This window comes from Metarhizium album (assembly GCF_000804445.1).
Source record: "Metarhizium album ARSEF 1941 chromosome Unknown scaffold_2, whole genome shotgun sequence".
Taxonomy (NCBI): Eukaryota; Fungi; Ascomycota; class Sordariomycetes; order Hypocreales; family Clavicipitaceae; genus Metarhizium; species Metarhizium album.
Window position 1 is genome coordinate 548,570 of NW_024467576.1, and position 25,674 is coordinate 574,243.

Genomic DNA, 25,674 nt, shown 5'->3' on the forward strand with positions numbered 1-25,674 from the left:
GAAAATCCGAGCGACTTGCTCAATCTGTCTCATCAGGGCCGGCGTTTTCATGATGGATTGCGGCCACTTACTATGCGACTTTTGCGTTGCCACTTGTTGCTTCCCTGTACAACCTTGCCACTACCAATCCTCACTGTGCTTTCTATGCCAGCAACCAAATCGTACTACGTTTGTACTCAACCCGCCTACGACTGGACTCCGCAAATTGAAGCTGGGCGGCCCAGCACCACGGCTGTACAACACTGCGGAGAGGCTGTTCTGTTCACTTTTTTACATCGAATTGAGCCACAAACCAAACTTCTACACCTCTCCAGACAATTGTGTGGTCAAAATTCTTTGCCAGACGCAGCCAAGTCCGGCACTTTCGAGAATTCTAGCCTGGCTTCATGTAAACCGAATCCACATCAAGTACAGAGGCCATGAGTCTAGTACATTAGAAGCGGTGCTTTGCACGGCCGAGGTCTTACAGAAATGCTGGGAAGGGCAGCCGTTTTGCAGAACAGTAGTTATTGCCGCACATTCGCTGGATACCATAATCCAAATGCAGTTAGGCCCCATTGAAGGAAGGTTTCATCATGTCAGTAACTCTCCGTATAAGCTGGGTCATCTTCTTCAGCATCAAGAACAAGGCTGGCTCTTCAATAGCCAAGGACATCCGCAGAATTGGCACAGGAGCTGTAATAGTGCGCTACAACTAGAACTAGACCGACTTATAGAGGTAATAAGATTGACATTGTAAATAGCTTAATTGTAAACAACTGAAAAAAGATGATTCTAATGATACAAGACAAAATATGCAAAGTAGCCAAAGGCTGTTGAGATCATTCGAACTTCTTGATGAGTGCTAGAATATCCTCTCTCTTGATCCTAGACAAAGGAATTGGTTGGTGAATGTCCTCCTTTGTCTTGTGACTAGACTGTTTGGCCGGTTTTGTGATGTTAATGGGACAAATGGTTTCTGGGGAGGCACAGCGTTGGGTATTTGCGATGCTCTGAACCTCAGCCCATGGATGCAAGGGCTCTTCTATGAACCCCTCCCCCTCCTCATTGTGGGGAGTACGTACAACATTGAGAAGCGCGGCACCAGGCTCTGCTTCCTCCATGATTCCGGGTGATGTTTCACTTCCTGTGTTGTCGGGACAAGATGACGACGACCTCGACGAGCGATTTTCTGTCGAGTCGAGACATGACGAGGATCTGGACGAGCTCATAGCTCTTAGTACCGCGACCCCTTTGCTTGGTTTGGACATATAGGGATCCACCTCATGAGGCCCAAGCAGATCCTGCTCGTTGATCTGTAGGAAGTCTCGAGCTAGACCAGGACGCGATTGATAGCCTCCTATACCACCATCGGGTCTCCTTGCAATGACCACTACATCGACATCGTATTGTCGGAATAAGGCGTTGGCTTTGGAAAACATTCCCCAGCTGCAGTTTAAAGTGCCGATTTCTGGTCTCTTGTTGACCTTTGAGCGCTGTCTCCGGGGCATTTTGGACGCTGTGTTGAGATGCACAAGGAGAGTCGTTATGTATTAAGTGAGCGTGGTGAAATCTAAGGTTGTACTTTGGGTGGGCATGCGTCTTCCTTTATCAAGTCTTCTGTCCACCTCCTATCTCTCGATTGAATCCGGACGGCTCAGCATCCGGCGGCAAAGCACCCTTCAATGATTGATGGCTCCGACCCCGAAGCGCCGTGCCGGAGATGGTGGGTCAGGCCGGCAGTCAGGACCCCGATGTTTAAGTGGTCATGAGAACCGCCTCCTAGACGGGAGCGCGCCTATTAAATATAGCCATTCTATTATTAGTATGGTAACTTGCAGGCAGAAATCTCCATCGGCATTTGTAGCAGTTCCTCTGCACTACACTCGGCCCGTTCTATCCTTAACCACGCCTTGATCTTCTTCTCCCATCAACAATCCAACATTGTGCGGTAACACTTCATTTCCCTTGCAATCATAACAGAAACCATGGACGACTGGAATATATGGTACATGGTAGCACTCTTCAGTTTCATTTGCTTAGCTGTACTCGTGTGGACTTTCAAGAAAACCATCACAAACCCGAAACTCTTCCTCATTCGCCATTTCCGATACCCACTGGTATTTCCCAAAGGCTGGTTCAGCATCACGCGGGTACAAGCATTAACTGTGGTTCTCTTTATGCTATCAAATTGCGCGATAGTCTTGGCTCCTTCTTTCTTCGAAGATTGGAGAAAGCTTCAACAGCGTGCCGCTCTAGCCGCAGCAGTGAATTTGGCACCACTTTGTGTAGGAGGACGAGCACCTGTTGTTGACGCTCTTAATGTCCCTCGCCGTTGGTATACCCTCATTCACTTCACGTTGGGTGTCATTGCGACATTAGAGGGAATATGCCATGCAGCTATAGCCTTGGCACATCATCCAAAGCAGGGGCAGATGACGAATTTTGGATGGGCTGTAGGTGAGCGCAAAATGAGAGCGAAGTGGCATACTGACAACAGCAGGTGTTTGGTTTGATCATCGGATCCTCTTGTATGGCGATACCAATTATAAAGCGATCCTTGGGGAAATGGTTTCAATGGTCCCATAGGGCAACGTCAGTCGGAGCCATGGTTGCCCTGCTCTGGCATATCTTACAGACATCGTCCAATCGTGCTCGGATTCTGGTCTGTTCCTCTTGTGGACTATGGCTCCTTACAACCGCGGTACGAGTTCTGAAGATGCTATACTATAAACATACGGCCGAGGTTACATACGTTTCCAACACTGCGGGCGCTGTCTTCGTCAACGTTAGACTGGACCATCCGATCTTATTAAAACCCGGCTGTTATTTCTACATTTTCTTCCCCATGACTTGGCCACCATTGGTGTGGATAAGATACAATTTTCTTCATAGCTTTACGGCCATTGCACAGTACAATTCACCGGCCGACAAAAGCGGACAAGTGTCTACTGTGAGCTTCCTCCTCTCCCGTCATGGAAATCACGAGACGGCCATCTCAATGCTCCATGAAGGAAGTCTTCTATTTCTAGATGGACCTTACGGCCAAGAGGTAGACTTGGCAAAGGATGATATATTAATTTTGGCTGCGAAGGGTATGGGTATTGCAGGTGTACTTCCGATGGTTACAGACCTCGCGCTACGCCGAGACCATGACAACCGCATCAGGGAAAGAATCCAAGATTTAACAGAAAGACTCAGAACTGAAGGTAATAACGAAGCGCTTTTAAAAGAAATTGCATACGTAAAGGCAATGCGTCTGTTTCGTGACGCAACCAAAAAAGTCATCTTATTCTGGTCTCTAGAACGCAATTCTCAGATGGAATGGGTTGAGAAACAGCTCAAGTGGCTTCAAGAGATGGACCCCCAGAATGTAAGTTTTCATTCCCCAAGATAACATCTTATTGACCAGCATAGAAACTACTCGTGGTTTGGTGTCGTTATCCTGATTTGCGGACCGGTCATGATCCCTTCGAGCTCGGATCTCGCTTTTGGATGTGCTTAGACTCAAGTGCAACACCATCATTTGAGAAACTCATCCCAATCAAATTAAAGGAAGAAAGATTGCGCATGGCTGGAAGAATGACTGTTTTTGGTATGCAGGCCCTGAGTCGTGTTTTTTTCATAAGGCTTACGTGTACAGCTTGCGGCGATGCATATTTTACGGCCTTGATGCGAGGCGGGACTATCAAGATCCTCAAGGACAAGCCCGTCACGTTTCTTGAATCGGAGTATCAAAGTCGTTCTTTAGTACAAGTGGGCTCAGTGGAAGGACCCCACCATGGGAACCTACGGAAAAGAAAGAAGCTGCGAGGGAATGCCGAGCATTTAGAGCTTCAGAATATGGCCAATGATAGACAAACAACGTATTCGCCAGTATCAGAGGGGAGTTTCTACTCTGTAAAGTTGTAATTCAATTTTTTGGTCATCTTAGCTATTCTACGGTTCCTGAGCTAGTTTGATAATTGTACGCTGTCTTTAGTTACTCTCAAATTGTCCCATTTTACAGTGATCCTTGGTGTGCCGTCAGCCCAAATGGGGCAGGGAAAACAGCCCTAGGAAGTTCTGCTGGTCGAACCCCCCACGTTAAAGTTAGTGCTCGAAAGTACAGCCCATAAACCCCGGAACTGCAAGGCGATTAATCTTAATCCAGCGGAACCCAAAATAGAATGTGTCGCGGTTACGCCGATGGTATATATTCGTCGACACTTCCGCCTCTCCACTCACGATCCGTAAATACATAGCATTCATTTACTTCAACCATAAACAAGCATGTCTTCTCTCAACTCCCCAGAAGGCCAATATCTGGCCCTTGCTGGCTCGTTCCAAAAGAGTCAAAAAACTTTAGCAAATAATTTTAAAACATGGGGTCTAAAGCCCTCCTCCAAAACCCAGGCGCCCACAATCCTTGCTGCGACGGAAGTAGCCTATACCAGCTCGGTGAAGCAAGTTGAAGACGCTCGCAACAGACAAATACTCATCCTTAATGAGGACTGGGTTGATGAGTGTTGTGAACAAAAGTCCTGGATAGCACCAGAGGACAAACATATTTGGGAGAAGGGCGGGACAAAAGAAAGTCTCGCGGAGACAGGTTCCACGGCCAGCGGTGAACCCGCTGGCAAGCCAACGGAGAACGACTCAGCGAAGGCCCCTAATCCTCCTCCCAACCCACCTGAGAATCCTCCACCACAGCCGCCTAACCCACCTGAGAATCCGCCACCACAGCCGCCTAACCCACCTGAGAATCCGCCACCACAGCCGCCTAATCCACCTGAGAACCCTCCGAAACATGAATCTGATAATGAGAGCATGGAGGTTGCTCTTTTAAAAAAACAAATTGAAGATCTAAAGAACAGCAAGACAAATAGTAAAGATGGTCCTTCAGATCGATATGATCAATCTGAAGACCAGAAGGAGTGCTTTGAGATATTTTATGAATGGTCCAGGCGCTTTGATGACACAGATGATCCCAACACGAACAGATTTGAGGTGGATTGTCACCCAGCCGACATCAACAAACCGCTCAGCGATCGACGTAAAGAATATGAGATGGAGATTATGCTAATAACTCAATTTCGATCTTACGTATTTGTGATTGACCCGGAGGGGAAAATTGAAGGTTACGACTGTCTGAGGCCTGGGTACCTGATTCCAAGATCAGATTGCCCAGCAGCGGCACGGAAATATGAAGACAACGGTGGGGAGATAGTGAGAGCAAAACAAAAAGAAAATCTCCAGGGCAAGCAAATGACCGACTTCGTCTGGTGGAGTGTGGCTACGGATCCGGAGGGCCGTTTTTGCTACTGCTTGGGGGTTTTCAAGGGGGACAAACGGCCCTCGCTCTAATCCCGGTCAACCTTTAAGGCCAAATGGGGCAAGCTTGCTGATGATCAAATTAATGAAATACGGCGGGAGTTCAGTCAGGCGGAGCTGAACAAGCAGGCAAAAGCACGGTCCCAAAAATTGCTGAAGTTGAACTAAGCTGGTAATATATGTCGCTCACTTAGGAAGTTGCAATTTTTTTTTGGAAGTAAAGTGCGTTCATAGCACACAGATTGATGTTTAATTAGTTACTTGACCTCCTGTCCTCGCATTCGTGCTTCCAGTGTAACTTTCGGTTTCCTAGAGCCCGCAACATAGCGTCCTGGTGAATACCTGTTCTAGCCTAATCACCAACCCTTGGCCGTCCCACCATTAGCACGCCATGGCGCAACAGGAGCGGTCGGAGTAGTAGGAGTTTCTGGTGGCAGCTTTTGAACGGTCAGCCACGTATCGATTGAACGTTTATTGCACGTACCTCTTTTTTAAGTGATATAATGTTAAGTCTCAAGTGGGTGATTAGTCTTGATGTTTTGACCTCAATATCGGACAGTTCGCTCATAAGGAAGTTGATGTCTACCCGTTTTGCTTGGAGCGCTTTCTCTGTGTCTTCAAGCAGCATTATGCCGCTTTCGACAACCGATACTTTGTCATGAAGAGGGACAAGGCAGAAGGCGTCAGATTTGACATGAGAAGACATCGTAAACTTATAGATTGGTAAATCCTTGTACATTGGTCGATGTTTTGTAATGTGGAATTGCGTGAATTTATACTCTTTTGCGATCTATTAATAGCCGGAGAGGAAGCACCGCAGATTACGCCCCCGGCCGAGACCGTCAAGCGGGGTGGCTGCCGGGAGGGAACATAGAATGGGCGTACGGTGCTCGGCGTCGTAACGGGCGGGGCCTACCACACAGGCCGAGTCACCAACCAAGGCCCATTTCGGCATCACATCAGCTATTTTTAAAGCCTGGTGTTGTTTTTAGGGGGTGAAACAACTTAACAGGCAATCGTGGTCCAGGATCCATACCACAGTGCATACAAGGCCCAGCACGAGCTTCAGATACTATTTTCTGTTGGCTCAGTCGCCCCAAAAGCAGCCACAGTATGTGCGAATGTGATAATATACGAAGTGGCCTTTTTTTTAGAAGGAAACAATCCCAAATTAAAGGAATATGGACATCAATTTGTGCCGGGTGCCGGAAAAGAATAAAAGCAGACTAATGATGAATATCTCTTCTGAGTCCGCATCGCATAGGTAGTAGCATTTATTACGGCAGGGGAAAACGAACTGCAATTTATTCACGCAAATGTAGTGGTTATTCAGAAACTAAACAAGATTTGTGTTTCTCGCACTATCGACTAAACTTTCTAAGCCAAGACCATATGAAGCAGCTCTTCCCAGCAGGAGCCGACGTCAGCTGGCAGACTTCATCTGACGCCGGGGAGAGTGGCCCGAGACTATTGTCATTAGAATCGCCACTGGTGCTACCAAGTAGATGAGCTGCCACATCTAGGTTTGTGTCCCCTTTGAGTACCAAATTTCGTTGTTCCCGCGCAGAAACAGCATGCGGTGATGCGAGGAGTGCAGCTTCTGCCAAGCAATCCAGGGGCGTGTTCTTGTCACATTGGCTGCCATGGCATGTATTGCCTTGACGACTTTCTGCGCTATCAGATGCAGCGACTGAGCTTGTTGGAGGGTGTAGCGAGAACGTTTGGTGGCTTTCTGCAACAGAAGATGATGGCGACACGGATGGTTGACCATGTGTCGGCATGCGTAGCCGTCGCTGAAAGGTTTGGTAATTGCATTCTTCAATAATGTGCGGTAGGAGTAAGGGAACCTCCTCATTCCGAAGAAGATCTTGAGCCAGCCCAGGTTTTGACTCATACCCTCCAATGTAACCATCTGATGTCTTCATGACAAGCGCTATGTCAACATTATAGCGCCGGAAAAGGGTATTGGCCTTGACGCATAACCCATTTTGACGATTTTTTTTGCCCACCTGAAAATTTTTGTTCACCTTTGATCGAGTGCGCCGTTTGGGGTCCATCTGTGTGCCAACGTCCCAAACATGATCAATACCTGAGACATCGCGAGAGCGAAGGTTAGGAGCCATGTTATGCTGGAAGAATAGGTAGGATAGTATGGGCTTAGTTAGATGAGAATGGTGATATTGCTCCTGAAGTTTGTACATAGAGTTGCTTGGGGACCATGCTTCCCTTTTGTATTAAGCATTACCTCAAACTGGCCGCTTGAATGGGATTGATTACGCGGCCCCGACAGTGAGTGTACCAATGACCGGCGGCCGGTAAGCGCCGTCCCACGGGGAAGTTGACACCTGTAGGGTGGGCAACAACCATAGCCCTGAGACTTGGTTCCTATTCACCCCCTCGTCGTATTTAGACCGTCTCTCTCTGTTTTTAGGACATTGAAGAGCTACGACTCTAAGCGCCGCCCATGCATAGGCTTCAGTTTGCTCAAGGATCTCCGGGCGTTGCAGATGATGGGTGGCCGAGAAAAGTGGGTGGCCGGCCGAGATGGATGCGGAGTGGGGTCGCCGGAATGCCGAAGCGCCGAACAGGACTGATCATGGAGGGCATGCGTGAAAAGGAGTCTAGGGTCTGGCCTGTTCGAATATCTTTCCTCATGAGGATATGGCGCCATCGCCGTTTACCTGGTCGTTCGATGGCTGCTTGGCGACTAGCGCGGTCTTTTGTGGCAGGAACAGGACATGACCATGAGTGCCAACACCTGCCTGTCGCTCTGCTGCTGTCTCCAGCTTAAGTGAACAGGAATATCATGGTCAAGCCGGCTACCAGATGCTGGTGGACGATTCTGGTTTTCATAGCATGTACAGCACGGTCAAGAACACGTTATGCTAGATAAATAAGATGAAGCAAGCTGCCTAATTGATAACTTTCTGACTAGATTGCCTAGTTCCCTCCACTGAGAGAGCCAAATCGCTCGTCTCTTCATCCCTCCGTACAGCCACCCAGATCGGCCTCCAAACGGCTTTGTACTTCAAACGTTCGCTTATACTTCCCTTTGCTCTCGAAATAAGCAGCTGACCGCGCAAAACTTTGCGTCTTGGTGTTTTACCGGCTGAAGCGCGTTTCTTCTCGACATGGGGCAGGCTACTACCTCTAGCAACAATGGGCATGTTCTCCTCCCCTTCCTATCGGTCCGCTTTCTCCTTCGTGAAGGACGTCTTTCTGCTGATGTGACACTCCCATCTACGTCGATTGCAGGCTGAGAATAGCAAAGGTTGGCAGCCTCAGGCGTTGAATCTTATACCACAGGAGGCAAACTATTCTCTTTGGGTTCCAGGCTAATGGCCCTCAAAATTTCTTGTGGAGTCATGAGAGGTTTCAGAGCCATCAGCATCTTCTGAGTCAGAGTAGCTTGGGTAAATATCATCGATAGAACGGCAGCGCTTCGCTGCTGGTGCAGCCGGGGCTGCTGGTACAACGATGCGGAGCCGTTTGACTAGACTTGAGATTGCTCAGCTGTTGTATTTCGATAATCCTCATACCAGCGATAAACCTTTGCCATGTCTAAATGTATTCGGCTGGCATTTCTCATATTGGAGGGGTGTTCTGAAGACACCAAATGGCAAGAAGGAAGGGTAGTAAGATGGGCGGGCAAGGTCGAGATCCCTCAGATATGAAAGGGGACTGTTCTGTCGGTGACAGCCAATGCTTGGGGACGGCATATTTTGGCAAGTCGGCTCAGACCTAGCTCGCGGTGGCGGAATTGCACGTCAGTGGGCTGGGTAGCTTAGCTCTGTATTCAAGCTGCTTATCAAAGATCTGCCACACTGGCCATTGCATTTTTTGGCGGTGGTATGTGCTTCTTGTTGACGCGGAAGTCGCTCTCGTAGGATACGAACGCGGCGCAGGAGGCGAGGATACCCGGCGGACGACGCCAAAGCCCCCCATTCATTTGTACGTGCATCCAAGGTTGACAATCTTAAAACCGCAGACGACTTCGCATGCGAAATAACGGGCCTGGGAGCAAGACTCAGGCAGAAAACCTGGCAAGAGCTTGAGGAACATTTAGCAGGCGTCGAGACAATAGCTAGGTCAATGCGGCTCTACGACGATGATCTCCCCACCGAACACGAGCTGGTAGGGGAGCATGCGCGACCGCATGGGAAACTCCATGACTTGGAGCTGTGTATGTAGGCTGGTCGCCTCAAGTCAAGCTCCTTCTCGATGCTGGTCATAACTTGACAGCCTGTGATAGCTAAGTCACCCTGCTCCGCGAGGTACAAGCCAGGCAAGTGCGATATGAGCGGGCGGTCGTGTCGCGACGCGTTGGTTGCTAGACAGGCTGGCCCTGAATTGACGTGGTTAAAACTGGTCAGTGCGCGATAAATGTCACGACACAGCGCAGCCACTTGCTCGACTCAGATGCGACTCCACGGGAGGGGTAGCAGGATGTCCCCTGGCTCACATTCCACAGCCACCGTGATTGGTAAACCATTGTGATGCCGTCGCATGCCGACGGGCGAGAGTGCTATTTATTGGGTGAGAGAGCCTCACACATCTGGGAGGACGGAGTTGTGACTGACTAGTGATTACTCATTCCCGGTCGCTCGAGAAATTTTGCATTCACATCGGCGGCGGTCGAATTGTTCCAGTCATACTGTCTGGTAAGATGCTGTCCTGTCATAAAAAGAGCGAAATGATTGGTTTCTCAGGGTTTAACAGCGGGGTCCCTGATTCCCGTCCGAACTAAGGGAGTAACGGCCAGGAGACTGCGAGGTCGAGATGCAGGAGGTGAACATTAACTCTGACCAATGCTTCCGCGCTGAGCGACGACACTCCGGTTACACAGACAGCGCGATATTCCAACTTCTCCAGCTCGTTGGTCAAGAACAAGGAATGGCTGTCACCCGCATAGACCGGCAGTGGGTGGTCTCCCTTCTGCGTTGTGCAAGTGACAGCCCTGGTTCCTCCGACATTTGGAGCCCAACGACTGTCAGCCGATCTCCGATGTTCTCCCAATTAGGTATTCTCCCTGTCACTCTGGTTGTTGGGTTTGTGGGCGACGCTTAATCTGTCATTTCTTCGGGATGCTTCTCTTCTGCAAGCCCTCTCCATACACTAAAGAACTTACAATCTCACTTATCCACGTTGAGTCGGTATGCCTTACCCTGGAGACTACACTGTCGGCTGGATCTGTGCTACAACTACGGAGTACGTTGCCGCGCAGGCCGTCCAAGATGAGAAGCATGACGGACCGGAATCACTCTCATCCACCGACAACAACAATTACACTATGGGCAGGATGGGGAAACACAATGTTGTCATCGCTGTCTTGCCAGATGGGGAGTACGGTAATCCTCTGCGGCAGTCATCGCAAGAGATATGCTGCACAGCTTTCCTAATGTCAGGCCTGATGGTAGGTATCGGGGGTGGTGCGCCGAGTGCATACCAAGATGTCCGACTAGGCGACATCGTGGCCAGTGCTCCTCGGAATGGGAATGGCGGCATATTCCAGTATGACTTTGGCAAGACGGTCCAGGGGAAAGGTTTCAAACAACGGGTCTCCTAAATCAGCCTCCAGTTGTCCTACGAACTGCGGTGAACGGACTAAAGGCACAGTATAAGATTCACGTTCATCAGATTGAACAGGCTATCAGCGATATCCTCGAGAAGCTGCCAAGACTGCGGAAGGAGTACAAACGACCAGATTCGACCAGCGACAGGCCCTATCGCAGTGTCATTGTCCATCCGTCAGGCACAAAAGCGAGCTGCCTGACAGCCTGTGGTGATGCTCCATCGAAGTTGGTGTCACGACCTATGGCCAGATTGCCTCCGCAAACTAGCAACCCTTAACCCTTCGACTTGGAAGTAGACCTCACCAGGATGGCATGTCTTGATCGAAGCGAGGAAAATGGATAGGCGTTCCGGTGCTTTCAGGCTTATACGGTCAGGTTCGTTGAATAGCATTTTGCGCTTTTTCTGGCCGTCGCTGCTCTTCCTCGCAGTTTGCCCAATACCGAGATGCATAGCTGTCCATCGTGAAGCAGGGCTGAGAGCGATAAGCGTTAGTTAAAAGTGCAGAAAGGCAACCGGGCTGCAGCGGTTGCCTTGTTCTTATGAGGGCGCCGCGTCGAGCACTCCAACTTTCAACCTACGACATACGAAGCCTAGTTCGTGTCTGAGCCGGCCCGAACACGTCTCTTAGGGTCCGTAGTGAACAAACTGCGCCCAATTCAGCGGCATGTCCATGTCTCCTGCTCTAACCTCCATCACTGTCTCCCTCAGGGCTGTCGCTATCTGGTCATCGTGCCACCTCAACTCCCCTTGCTCAAAGAGATGCGAGTAGAACCCACTCGCCACATCCACGCAGACCCTGTCATTCGATGGCCATAGACTACCGACAACGTGCGGGAAGCCGGCCACCAGGAAACCGCTCACAACGTGGATGACCTCATCGGACAACCGCTCTGCCTTGTTCTGCGCAGTCGAGCAGGCCGACAGGTAAGCCAGCCGCGCGTGATGAAGGGTAATTTCCGAGATTCTTCCAACCGTGAGCCTGTCCTGCACCGGCCCAGCTCCGCCATCACGGACGTCTCTTTGCCTCTGCAATATCAGTCCGCTTTGGGACGGATCTATATGGTCTGTCGATCCGTGGCACGCGAAGTGTGCTACAGAGCATCGTCGAAGCTCGTCTAGCACCTGACAGACGCTGGGTTGCTCCATGTTCTGTGCTTCGAGGTGTCCCCTGGTCACTCCCAGCACAATGTCCTTCTCCTCTGTTGCGCCAGGAAGCCTAGAAAATGCCCTTTGGCCCTCTTCAACGGGCGTTGTCGGCATGGAAACAACCAAAAGCGAACCATTTGCCGTCGCTGATTCTTTGGCTATTTTCCGAGCATGGGTCAACGCTTTGATCGACGGGGCGTACGACGATACAGTTTTATGATAAGCCGTCTCGGTCGAACCTGCACGGTGCTTCCCGGCCGCATGGAAAGGCATCGAGCTGGCAAGGCCGCTTCCAATCCACCACACTCTCAAGACGTCATTTTCTGACGGATCTTGGAGAGCGCGCACCTCATCCAGGATCTGCTCGACACAAGACTCCCAAAGCCAGGTAAGAAACGCCAAATAATCCCGATTTTTCTCTGCACGCAGGGGTCTTGGGCCAGGGAAGTCCTTGCTCAACCAAGCCATCGCGTCAGATGGCGACAACGCTGACAGGCTAATTGCCTTGACTACCACAGGGGTGATGATAATGGCATCGCTCCCAATTTCCGTGATGTTAACGACCACGATAGTGCCCCCAGCGGCGCACTTTTGCATATCGGCCGTCGTCTGACTAAGTAGGAATCGTTCGTGGCCTGGAATGGTTCTGATCTCGTTTATGCAGGTATTTAAATCCAAAATAGATTGTTGGCGCTGCTTTAGCGCTTGCTCTCTTGCGGCACCTTCTAGGCCGCGTAAAGGGGCGTTGACTTCGTCACGGAGTTCTTCATACCGGCGGGCGATGCCAGGCTGTTCCAGGTCGGACACATAGCTCCTACGTTCTATCAGTTCACTTAAAATTACTGCCCGGCCTGCTTCTAGGTATTGCAGAGCATCGTCAAACTTGTTCGATGCCAAGAGCAAAGCACAGAGATCCGCAGCTACTCCTGCAAAGGTCGATACGACGTATTGCTGGTCGTTGCGGTCGAGGTCTCTTGTGTTAACAGCTGGAAGCAGTTGGATAACACCTTCCCCAAGCCGTACGGCAACATCGATGTTGTGTTGGACGACAAGCAGCTTGATACACTGAGCAGCGGCCTTAACACGGTGAAATGGAATGGCCATGGTATTATTCCAAGCATTCTGGAGATGAATAGAGGCGGCATCAAGGTCGTCTAATGCTCCCGTCCGTTCATACCGACTCTCAAGCTTGTTTCCGAGGTTGCTTAACCACATTGCGCGCTCAGGGTGGTTTTCGGGTGTTGCGGCGACCGCTTTTTCGGCCACGCCTATGGCTTCCTCCAAGTCGGTCATCGCTCCAGTTCGCTCATACCGACTCTCAAGCCTGTTCCCGAGGTTGTTCAGGTACGTTCCGCGGTTGGGGTGTTTCTCGGGTGTGCGAGCGACCACTTCTCGAGTCACGTCAATCGCCTCCTCCAGGTCCGTCATCGCTCCAGTTCGTTCATACCGACTGCCCAGCGAGGAACCGAGGTTGCTTAACCATAATGCGCGGTCTGGTTGGTTGTCGGGCGTGGTAGCGACCGCTTGTCGAAGTACGCTAATGGCTTCCTCTAGGTCGTCTATCGCCCCATTCCGCTCATACCGACGACTAAGCTTGTTTCCGAGGCTGTTTAACCTAATTGCGCGATCTGGGTGGTCTTTGGGAGTGGCCGCCACCGCTTGTTTAGCCATATCAACGGCTTCCTCCAAGTTGGCCATAGCTCCCGTCCGTTCGTACCGACTCTCAAGCCTGCTTCCGAGGTTGCTTAACCACATTGCGCGATCTGGGTGGTCTTTGCATGTGGCAGCGACCGCTTGTTCACCCATATCAATGGCTTCTTCCAGGTCAGTCATCGCTCCAGTCCGCTCATACCGACCGCCCAGCCAGATACTGAGGCTGCTTAACAACGCTGCGCGGTTAGAGTAGCCGTCGGGCGCGGTAGCGACCGCTTGTCGAAGTGCGCTAATAGCTTCCTCTAGGTCGGTTATCGCTCCAGTCCGCTCATACCGGCGACCAAGGTTGTTTCCGAGGTTGCTTAACCTCATTGCGCGATCTGGGTGGTCTTTGGGCGTTGCGGCGACTGCTTGTTCAGCCAAGGCAACGCTTTCCTCCAGTTCGACAAGGTTTCCTGTTCGCTCGTATCGACTTTCGAGCATAACTCCGAGGTTGTTCAACCTGCCTGCGCGGTCTGGGTGGTCTTTGGGCGTCGCGGCGACCGCTTGTTTAGCCATATCAATGGCTTCCTTTAGGTCCATCATGGCTCCAGTACGTTTGCAGCGGCGGGCAAGACCGGTTGCGAGGCTGTCGAACCGTGTTGCGCGATCTGGGTGGTCGGCGGGTGTGGCGGCGACCGCTTGTCGAGTTACGCTAATGGCTTCCTCTAGGTAGGTTATGGCCCCCGTTCGTTCATAGCGACTCTTCAGCTTGTTCCCGAGGTTGCTCAGGCATGTCGCGCGGTCTGGGTGGTCTTTGGACGTCGCGGCAACCGCTTGTTTGGCCATATCAATGGCTTTCTCCAAGTCGGTCATTGCTCCAGTCCGTTCATACCGACTCTCAAGCCTGCTTCCGAGGTTGCTTAACCACATTGCGCGCTTAGGGTGGCCTTCGGGAGTTGCGGCGACTGCTTGTTCAGCCAAGGCAACGCTTTCCTCCAGTTCGAAAACGTTTCCCGTTCGCTTGTATTGACTTTCGAGCATAACTCCGAGGTTGTTCAACCTGACTGCGCGGTCTGGGTGGTCTTCGGGCATGGCGGCGACCGCTTGTCGAGTTACGCTAATGGCTTCCTCTAGGTAGGTAATGGCTTCGGTTCGTTCATACCTACTCTTAAGCTTGTTCCAGATGTTGCCCAGGCACGTGGCGCGGTCTGGGTGGTCTTCGGGCGTGGCGGCGACCGCTTGTCGAGTTACGCTAATGGCTTCCTCTAGGTCGGTCATCGCTCCAGTCCGCTCATACCGACTCTCAAGCTTGTTTCCGAGGTTGCTTAACCACATTGCGCGCTTAGTGTGGCCTTCGGGCGTTGCGGCGACCGCTTGTCGAGTTACGCTAATGGCTTCCTCTAGGTCGGTCATCGCTCCAGTCCGCTCATACCGACTCTCAAGCTTGTTCCCGAGGTTGTTCAGGCACGTTCCGCGGTTGAGGTGGTTCTCGGGCGTTGTGGCGACCGCTTGTCGAGTTATGCTAATGGCTTCCTCCAAGTCGGTCATCGCTCCCGTGCGTTCATACTGACGACCAAGCTTGTTTCCGAGGTTGTTTAACCACATTGCGCGGTCTGGGTGGTCTTTGGGCGTGGCCGCCACCGCTTGTTTAGCCATATTAACGGCTTCCTCTAGGTCGACCATTGCTCCCGTCCGTTCGTACCGACTCTCAAGCCTGCTTCCAAGGTTGCTTAACCACATTGCGCGATCTGGGTGGCCTTCAGGTGTTGTGGCGACCGCTTGTTCACCCATATCAATGGCTTCTTCCAGGTCAGTCATCGCTCCAGTCAGCTTATACCGACTGCCCAGCCAGACACCGAGGTTGCTTAACAACGTTGCGCGGTTAGAGTGGCCATCGGGCGTGGTAGCGACCGCTTGTCGAAGTGCGTTAATAGCTTCCTCTAGGTCGGTCATCGCTCCAGTCCGCTCATACCGGCGACCAAGGTTGTTTCCGAGGTTGCTTAACCACATTGCGCGCTTAGTGTGGCCTTCGGGCGTTGCGGCGACCGCTTGTCGAGTTACGCTAATGGCTTCCTCTAGGTAGGTAATGGCTTCGGTTCGTTCATACCTACTCTTAAGCTTGTTCCAGATGTTGCCCAGGCACGTGGCGCGGTCTGGGTGGTCTTCGGGCGTGGCGGCGACCGCTTGTCGAGTTACGCTAATGGCTTCCTCTAGGTCGGTCATCGCTCCAGTCCGCTCATACCGACTCTCAAGCTTGTTCCCGAGGTTGTTCAGGCACGTTCCGCGGTTGAGGTGGTTCTCGGGCGTTGTGGCGACCGCTTGTCGAGTTATGCTAATGGCTTCCTCCAAGTCGGTCATCGCTCCCGTGCGTTCATACTGACGACCAAGCTTGTTTCCGAGGTTGTTTAACCACATTGCGCGGTCTGGGTGGTCTTTGGGCGTGGCCGCCACCGCTTGTTTAGCCATATTAACGGCTTCCTCTAGGTCGACCATTGCTCCCGTCCGTTCGTACCGACTCTCAAGCCTGCTTCCAAGGTTGCTTAACCACATTGCGCGATCTGGGTGGCCTTCAGGTGTTGTGGCGACCGCTTGTTCACCCATATCAATGGCTTCTTCCAGGTCAGTCATCGCTCCAGTCAGCTTATACCGACTGCCCAGCCAGACACCGAGGTTGCTTAACAACGTTGCGCGGTTAGAGTGGCCATCGGGCGTGGTAGCGACCGCTTGTCGAAGTGCGTTAATAGCTTCCTCTAGGTCGGTCATCGCTCCAGTCCGCTCATACCGGCGACCAAGGTTGTTTCCGAGGTTGCTTAACCTCATTGCGCGATCTGGGTGGTCTTTGGGCGTTGCGGCGACTGCTTGTTCAGCCAAGGCAACGCTTTCCTCCAGTTCGACAAGGTTTCCTGTTCGCTCGTATCGACTTTCGAGCATAACTCCGAGGTTGTTCAACCTGCCTGCGCGGTCTGGGTGGTCTTTGGGCGTCGCGGCGACCGCTTGTTTTGCCATATCAATGGCTTCCTTTAGGTCGGTCATCGCTCCCGTCCGCTCATACCGACGGCCAAGCAAGGCTCCGAGCCTATTCAACTTACCTGCGCGGTCTGGGTGGTCTTTTGGCGTGCCGTCAACAGTTTGTCGCGCCATACCAATGGTTTCCTCCAGATCGACCGGGTTTGCCGTCCGTCCATGTTGATCTTCGAGCATATTTGCGACGTCTTTCACCATGTAGCCTGGTCTGGATGATTTTCTTGTGTCATGCTCACGGCAGTTGGTGCAATAACACCGGCTAGATCAGCGTGGCCTTTACTCCAGTATATGTTCCTGACCGATTGTCAACTGTTGCATCACGCGGTAGAGATCCATGTTTGCGAGCCGACTTGGAGTGGGATGTGTGGCAACAGGCTTTGTGAATTCCCGGAGTCGTATATGGTATGGTGACGTATGTAGGAAGTCTGCCGCCGCAGGTCCACTACATAATGGCGGGTGGTGCGAGTGCTGCCATGACGCAAGCGTGTGCAGTTAACTAGGCCAAGCTACCTACGAAGTTGATATGAACAAAACCACCCGAAAGCAACTGCCGCTAGTTGTTTGGGCGGTTGTTACTCACTATGCGGTCATCGTGCCTGGACTGTAACAGGTGGGTGCTTGCCAGGTCACGACCCGCCAATCAAACGTGAGGTCCCATAACGTTTGTTTGATTTGTGTATTTTTCGTCCACCGGCTGTGAAGCCGCTCGGGTCCCATTGGGGCACACGACGTGCTGGGCTAGTGGTTGGCTACAATCTATGTGCAGGTGTAAGCACACACTGGGAAATCCCCCTCGTGGTTGCTTCCCCAAACACAGACAAAACAGCATCCAGCATGGTATCAGCTTAGAGACGTTCACAGTTAAGCCCTTCACCCGTTAGCGGGCTATGAGGCGCGGCATCTGCCGCTACAAAAGCAGCCTTATCACGGGGACTGTGGAAGACCCATCTGTGTTGGTCATACAAAGGGAAGGAGCTCGGTCAGACCGCACCGTTAATAGCGTGGGCAGGTCTCATGCGGCTGTGTCCTAGTTGCATTTTAGGGTAAGTGCCTTTCTTTTACAGTGTGCGTTATGGCTGTCCTCACCTCAAGGTCCATGGTTCAAATTTCAATATTGTATAACTATCCCGGTCACTACAATAACGTGCCACCCAGCTGCTGACGGCTATGGCTTGACCACTAGTAGCTGCGATGATACATCTCCCCCACAACTCCAAAGAACTTCCCATGGTGTTCAAAGCGAGTTCTGTAAATGTGCTTCCATCGTTTCTTCACTTCATCCGACAAGTCCAGGCCTTCAAAGACCCCGTCTGGTAACAAAAAAAAAGCGAGGTTATCGCTATGCGAGCAGCAGCCGCAGCTGAAGTCGCCATTTACGTCGTGTGGCGGGTTTGCCGTGCACAATCTCGTAGAGGTAGGAAACCATAGCCTTTCCATGACACCACATGGTGGGAAATGAGACCGCCGCAATACCTCTGGCTCCGTTTGTACATGGTCAGCACGGCCATTAGAACTACTGGAGCTGCGCCTGAAGACATGCTGGGACGGCTTCCCCGCCTCTCCGGTCCCAAATAGACCACCCCCACTCAGCCACCAAAGTCCACTCAAAGAGGAACCTAGTTCCCGTTTGAACCCTCATGAGGTTTTCACGACGGACTCTTTTCGGCATACCGTCAGGTATTCTCAGCCGTAAACTTTGCCTCACATTCAGCCATCATTATCGAGCACACTGTCGCTAGCCTTATAGTTGTTGGTACCCTCCGGCATATTTGCCGGAAGGCATATCTGTAGCTGTACATGGTTATACCTATTACCGCATGATCCAGTATACCGCGCCACTGTCAATGCGGCCGGGCCGCTTTTTAGAGGTACTTTAGTTCAGCCGCAACCTCGGCAATTATCTCAAAGATGGTGCCACACTATTAACGACCGCCAGTCCTTCCACCAAAATTTAGCGCGCAGGTGTATCTTGTTTCCTGAAAGTAGTATTAGCAACTTCCCATCTCAAAGCGGACAAGCACAGTCTGTGAACACTTGAGTCAACACAGATGCATGGTACAACTAGAATCGTCAGCGTTCGATCCCAGTTCCTAATACACGACAAGTTTGTGCTGGATGGATGACAGGCCGCAATGCCGGCTTGCCCTGGATTGCGTATCCTCTGGAGCCACTCGGCCGCTGGTAGCCGCTGGTGCAGTACGTGAAAGTTACATGTGGTGAATGCGCTGAGGCTTGCAATGTGTGGCGGGGCAGCAAATCTCGGCGCCAACATTATGCCACCATGACGAATACTGTGTGCAACGGACACTCGTCGTCGTGACAGTTAGAATCTACGGGCAGTAGGGTTCGGATGTCACGTCCTGCTCACAACACGTATAAAAACCACGCTCTAACGTCGTGACCGGTAAGAAATGTATCCTCTTCGTACATCGCATAGAATTGACTGTCATCATACTAATTCATTATCAGGAGCTTAATCGAAAATGCCACTGAACATTATTGCCTCGCAATTCTTTCTGCCGCTCAGCAGTGTGAAGCTGGCTCGCTTCATCACGAGTATTGAATCTCCCGTGCAAGGCTATCACGACCCTATTTATGCTAGAACACCAGAGCCCACTATTTCATCACGCCAGTCTTACGTCGGACTGAACCACGACAGCAACAACACGAGCTTCGGATTCGCGCTCACTTCTCTCATGTCTGCAGCATTTTCTCGGCGTGTTAAGACCCGGGTGAAAGTCATGGCAGACTGCGTTAGAACCTATTCACTCGACAACTCCGACGAATGGTTCACCGAAGCAGTGGCCAAGTCAGGTACTAAAACCTGGATTGAGAGAGCGGTGGACAGAGGCTACAATATCTACATGGTCGTAGGATTCCACACAGTCACGAACGCCCGTATTGCGCACGAAGTCGTTCAGGACAAGAATGCTGGCGGCCAAGTCAAGGTCCCGGTTGGCTTCACACTTGCTGCCGTAGGCGCTATCGCGCCTCTTGGGGACATCATTGACCCTTCCGTCGGAGGCAACAAACAGAGCATTAACAATTCACAGGCCTCTTTCATGGCGACGGGAGAACATATCTGTGCGCTTCAGTACCGCAAGGTCCGGCATCGATGGTTTTCCAGTAATAATATCGATACATCACGTCTCTCTAAGTCGCACTGGTGGTCATCTGTGGAGAGGGGCAGGGACGAGGAAGATGGCGAAGATGACATTATCAAAGTAGAGGCGATACCAGTGGCAGAGGAGGAACTTCGCGGAGAGTGGGACAAGATGGAAGCTCCGGAGGGGGAGATTCTGTTGATCCAGAAGGAAGAACAAGTTGGAAAACAGGTTACGGACTAGAGGGCGACGTGCTAGGCGCGTTCTTTGTATCATTACGGTCTATATCTATTCTACCCGTTGTTATTGTAAACATAATTGTGGCTTTGACGGCTGATAGACTTGGCCTCTGCTTTTCATTGTTAGATATTAACTTCCCCCGTAGGGACCTGTTGGCGCTGAATCACCAGATCAAAGACACCAATAGCCAGCCTGATAATACTGGGCGAACTGCTGCGCAGCACGTAGCGCAGCAGTTATGTACCCAGGGCCTAGGGCCCCGTTCATTTGTAGTACCCGCTCTGGCTTTGGCTTACTATGGCGAGATAGCGGAGAAACATGTGAGGAACGAATGCTTTTGGCGCTGGAGACAACTGCAGAGACTGCTCGGCCGTGGATTGTGGGTGAAACAGTTTGGTGTATGGAAATTACAAGCTGGCCTCTTCCGAGTCACAGTTATCTGTGACCTCTTGCGTCGTTGTCTCCCCCGCACACAAACAGAAAGTGAGAAATTTGATGCACATGCGAGTTGCAAGCAGCAACGAATTATCCGACCGCACCCCAGATGGACGAACCGCGTCGCTACCTAATCGTGAGACATCTAACCTACTCAGTCTTGGGCAACAGTATTAGCTGCATAAGTCCAGTAGACGAAGCAGTTTCGGAACTACTCGGCGGCTCGTCTGGGGCTAATACCCACACACCATAACGAAAGTAGGCTAGATAATTGCCGGGTTTGCGGCTGAACTAAAAGTTTTAAGACGAACACCATCTCGGAAGAGCAGTGCCGAGATTCACTACGAAACAAGATTGGGTCAAAGCGGGGCCAAAAGCCGTCAGAACGGGCTGCGGCGTATCAGCCGTAGCTTGGCAGCCAGCATGTGATGGATTTGCCACACCGAGACAGGGGAAGTAGCTGAAAGGTCGGTATGCCACTACTCTACCCCGAACACCAATGAGCGCAATAGGTTTCTTAAACTTATGATGCTGCTTATGCATACATGTGGTGGCCATAGTAGCAGAATATTGGTTACCAACTCTTGAGTACTGCGCTACGCCATCACACTTGCGACGGGAGAGGCCGTCGAACATTGGGAAACCTCATGCGATCATCATATCGGCCGTGTAGCTGCCGGAGGGTCACGCACTAATTGTTCCGCCGAATATGCCCAGTTGCACAGAGTGGGTTCCCTTCAAACAACAAGGCGAAGACAGACATCACTAGCTCTTCCAGCCGTTCGACCTCGAATGTCAAGTCAAGTGCGTCAAGCATTGTAACATGGACTTTCGGAAAGTAATGGAGCAACTGAGCATCGGCGAGGAGGATACGCTGGCCTTGCTGTCCGCTGCTTCAATACAACAGCACACAGCTTATGAACGTACGGGGAGCAGGAATCACATCGATCTGGCCATTCGCATGGTGCGCATGGCCGTGACCATGACAGAAGGGGGTGAAATGGACTGGGCTGCCATGATGAGCGACCTCGGAGCCATGCTAACATGCAGATATGAACGAACAGGAAACCTGGCCGATTTGGAAGAGGCCATTAACAATGCTCGACAGGCAGTCGGCGCAACGCCGAGCGATAATCACATGCGGGCAGGCAGGCTAAACAACCTCGGGATCGGGCTCCAACGTCGGTATGAACGGACTGGAGTGATGGAAGACATAGACGAAGCCATTTGTGTGATTCGGCAAGCAGTCTCTACGACTCCGCACGACTCCGACCGCGCATCGTGGTTGAACAACCTCGGAGCAGTGCTTGGTAGGAGGTATGAACGGACAGGAGCGATGACTGACCTGGAAGAAGCCATTGGTGCGATTCAACAAGCGGTAGTCGCTACGCCCGACGACCATCCCGATCGCGCGATACGTTTAAATAACCTTGGAAACAGGCTGCAGAGCCGGTATGAGCGGGCGGGAGAGATGAGCGACCTGGTAGAAGCCATTGATGTGACTCGACAAGCCATCGCTTTCACACCCAACGATCATCCTAACTACGCACGTATCTTAAACAGTCTTGGAATCACGCTTGCTAGTAGGTATGAACGGACAGGAGCGATGACTGACCTGGAGGAAGCCACTGGTGCGACTCGACGAGCGGTAGCCGCTACGCCCGACGACCATCCTGATCGCGCAGGGAGACTGAATAACCTCGGCAGTAAGCTTCAGAGTCGCTACTGGCGGAGTAACGCGATTGCCGATCTAGAAGAAGCTATTGATGTAACTCGACAAGCAATCGCTGCCACGCCTGAGGACCATCCCGATCGTGCGATATGTTTAAATAACCTCGGAAACAAGCTGCAGAGCCGATATGATAGGGCGGGAGCGATGAGCGACCTGGAAGAAGCCATTTCTCTGACTCGAAAAGCAATCACCGCCACGCCTGACGACCACCCTGATCGGGCAGGGAGACTAAATAGCCTCGGAAACAGACTGGAGAGCCGATATGAGTCGGTTGGAGCGATGAACGACCTGGATGAAGCTATTGCTGTGGCTCAGGAAGCAATCGCCGCCACGCCTGACAATCATCCCGATCGGGCAGGGAGACTAAATAGCCTCGGGAGTAAGCTTGAGTGTCGGTATCATCGGACGGGGGCGATGAGCGATCTGGAAGAAGCTATTGCTGTGGCTCAGGAAGCAATCGCCGTCACGCCTGACGACCACCCCGATCGGGCAGCGAGACTAAATAGCCTCGGGAGTAAGCTTGAGTGTCGGTATCATCGGACGGGGGCGATGATCAACCTAGAGGAATCCATTCGTAAGACCCGACAAGCGATCGCCATGACGTCTAACGATGACATTAACCACGGAGCCTGGTTGAACAATCTTGGAAACAGACTTGAAAGGCGCTATCAACGGAAGAGGGCTATGGCCGACTTGGAAGAATCTATTGCTGTGACACGACAAGCTATCCTCGCTACGCCTGATGACCATCACTACCGCGCCTCGCGGTTCAGTAATCTTGCAAACAAACTTGAGAGTCGTTATGAGCGGACTGGAGCGATTAGCGATCTGGAAGAAGCTATTGTCCTTACTCGACAAGCAATCGCAGTCACTCGGAACAACTATCTTGAACGCGCGGCCATCTTGAACAATCTTGGCAATAAGCTCGAGAGTCTATATGAACGGACGGAAAGGATGGCCGACCTAGACGAAGCCATTGTCATGGCCCGACAAGCAATCGCTGCTATGCCTCACGATCAACACACTCGTGCCGTATGGTTGTACAACCTCGGAATCAGGCTGCAAAATCGGTATAGACAGACTACTGCGGTTACTGACTTGGCAGACGCTTGTATGCAGCTCCAAAATGCCTGGAACATTACTACGGCCATTCCATTTCACCGTATCAGGGCCGCAGCCCAGTGTATCAAGCTGCTCGCCATCCAACGCAAGATCGATATTGCTATACAGCTTGGAAAGGACGCTATTCACCTGCTACCAGTTGTCAACACACGTGACCTTGACCGCAATGACCAGCAATATATGATATCGGCATTTGCAGGCGTAGCTGCAGATTTGTGCGACCTGCTCTTGATGTCCAACAAGTTGGACGATGCTCTGCAGTACCTAGAAGAAGGTCGTACTGTCATTCTGAGTCAGCTCATAGACGGTTGGAACCAAGTGGCTGGCCGGGCACATTCAAGTATAGCCCCCAGGTGTGAAGAGCTCTGCGACGAAATCAACACCTCTTGTCGCAACGTGAAACTGGCAGCCAAAGAGCAGGCGATAAGAGACCGTCGTCAATCCGTATTAGATTTAGATGCCTGCCTAAAAGATATCGGAACAATCCGGCCCCGTGACAAATTTCTACTTAGTACGGCCGATATGCAAAAGTGCGCCGCTGGGGGCACTATCGTGGTCGTTAACATCACGGAAATTGGGAGCGATGCCATTATCATCACCCCTGTGGTAGTCAAGGCAATTAGCCTGTCAGCGTTGTCGCCATCTGACGCGATGGCTTGGTTGAGCAAGGACTTCCCTGGCCCAAGACCCCTGCGTGCAGAGAAAAATCGGGATTATTTGGCGTTTCTTACCTGGCTTTGGGAGTCTTGTGTCGAGCAGATCCTGGATGAGGTGCGCGCTCTCCAAGATCCGTCAGAAAATGACGTCTTGAGAGTGTGGTGGATTGGAAGCGGCCTTGCCAGCTCGATGCCTTTCCATGCGGCCGGGAAGCACCGTGCAGGTTCGACCGAGACGGCTTATCATAAAACTGTATCGTCGTACGCCCCGTCGATCAAAGCGTTGACCCATGCTCGGAAAATAGCCAAAGAATCAGCGACGGCAAATGGTTCGCTTTTGGTTGTTTCCATGCCGACAACGCCCGTTGAAGAGGGCCAAAGGGCATTTTCTAGGCTTCCTGGCGCAACAGAGGAGAAGGACATTGTGCTGGGAGTGACCAGGGGACACCTCGAAGCACAGAACATGGAGCAACCCAGCGTCTGTCAGGTGCTAGACGAGCTTCGACGATGCTCTGTAGCACACTTCGCGTGCCACGGATCGACAGACCATATAGATCCGTCCCAAAGCGGACTGATATTGCAGAGGCAAAGAGACGTCCGTGATGGCGGAGCTGGGCCGGTGCAGGACAGGCTCACGGTTGGAAGAATCTCGGAAATTACCCTTCATCACGCGCGGCTGGCTTACCTGTCGGCCTGCTCGACTGCGCAGAACAAGGCAGAGCGGTTGTCCGATGAGGTCATCCACGTTGTGAGCGGTTTCCTGGTGGCCGGCTTCCCGCACGTTGTCGGTAGTCTATGGCCATCGAATGACAGGGTCTGCGTGGATGTGGCGAGTGGGTTCTACTCGCATCTCTTTGAGCAAGGGGAGTTGAGGTGGCACGATGACCAGATAGCGACAGCCCTGAGGGAGACAGTGATGGAGGTTAGAGCAGGAGACATGGACATGCCGCTGAATTGGGCGCAGTTTGTTCACTACGGACCCTAAGAGACGTGTTCGGGCCGGCTCAGACACGAACTAGGCTTCGTATGTCGTAGGTTGAAAGTTGGAGTGCTCGACGCGGCGCCCTCATAAGAACAAGGCAACCGCTGCAGCCCGGTTGCCTTTCTGCACTTTTAACTAACGCTTATCGCTCTCAGCCCTGCTTCGCGATGGACAGCTATGCATCTCCTCACAATAACCCCACCTGTTCGCCTAGAGCAAGTTAAAGATGCTCAAAGATGCATCTGCCCTTTGAACACGCCCGGGTCTTGCAGTCCCAACACTGATGAGAACGAGCTCCTGTGGCCAACCAGGCGAGAGACGAGGCAAGCGACCAAGGAAGGCGCTACCCCTCAAAAACAGTTCCCTAGAATGAAGCTTACCACATTGAACCTTGAAAAGAGGAAACTAACCGCTGAAAGGAGTTTACCAGATGATGTGGGCAAACACTCAAAACGAGTGGACGCGGCCCTCCCAGGTAAACATACTCAGGAGCTACACGATAATCGACCCTGGATTGAACGCAATGTGTTGTCCCAGTTAAGGACAGACATGACAAGACTAAATAATTCACTCTACGAAATAAAGGCAACGTCATCCAGCCAATGTGCCTGTGGACGTGAACAAGAGACAGTAGCGACTTCCTATTCTGGTGGACAAGGTGGGACACATGCAGAAGGGAAATGCTCCAATGCACCGAAACTCAAAGATGAAACCTTTCGTGCTTTTTGGGAG

General features: G+C 51.8%; 5 protein-coding genes across 5 annotated transcripts; 4 read left to right on the top strand and 1 right to left on the bottom strand.

The window, feature by feature from the left end:
• Positions 1–4,251: 4,251 nt before the first annotated feature.
• Positions 4,252–5,325, top strand: MAM_01297 (brct domain containing protein; the record flags this gene model as incomplete). The annotated part of the gene is made up of 1 exon (XM_040820096.1): positions 4,252–5,325. One exon carries the CDS (start codon positions 4,252–4,254, stop codon positions 5,323–5,325), a length of 1,074 nt encoding a protein of 357 aa, XP_040681584.1.
• Positions 5,326–10,447: 5,122 nt separating this feature from the next.
• MAM_01298 (uncharacterized protein) lies at positions 10,448–10,858 on the top strand (the record flags this gene model as incomplete). The annotated part of the gene is made up of 1 exon (XM_040820097.1): positions 10,448–10,858. One exon carries the CDS (start codon positions 10,448–10,450, stop codon positions 10,856–10,858), a length of 411 nt encoding a protein of 136 aa, XP_040681585.1.
• Positions 10,859–11,490: 632 nt separating this feature from the next.
• On the bottom strand, positions 11,491–16,848 carry MAM_01299 (Tetratricopeptide-like helical; the record flags this gene model as incomplete). Its single annotated transcript, XM_040820098.1, has 1 exon — positions 11,491–16,848. The coding sequence occupies one exon, from the start codon at positions 16,846–16,848 to the stop codon at positions 11,491–11,493; it is 5,358 nt and encodes a 1,785-aa protein (XP_040681586.1).
• A 2,306-nt stretch (positions 16,849–19,154) lies between these two features.
• On the top strand, positions 19,155–20,018 carry MAM_01300 (uncharacterized protein; the record flags this gene model as incomplete). Its single annotated transcript, XM_040820099.1, has 1 exon — positions 19,155–20,018. The coding sequence occupies one exon, from the start codon at positions 19,155–19,157 to the stop codon at positions 20,016–20,018; it is 864 nt and encodes a 287-aa protein (XP_040681587.1).
• Positions 20,019–21,273: 1,255 nt separating this feature from the next.
• On the top strand, positions 21,274–24,945 carry MAM_01301 (Tetratricopeptide-like helical; the record flags this gene model as incomplete). The annotated part of the gene is made up of 1 exon (XM_040820100.1): positions 21,274–24,945. The coding sequence occupies one exon, from the start codon at positions 21,274–21,276 to the stop codon at positions 24,943–24,945; it is 3,672 nt and encodes a 1,223-aa protein (XP_040681588.1).
• Between the last annotated feature and the right edge of the window lie 729 nt (positions 24,946–25,674).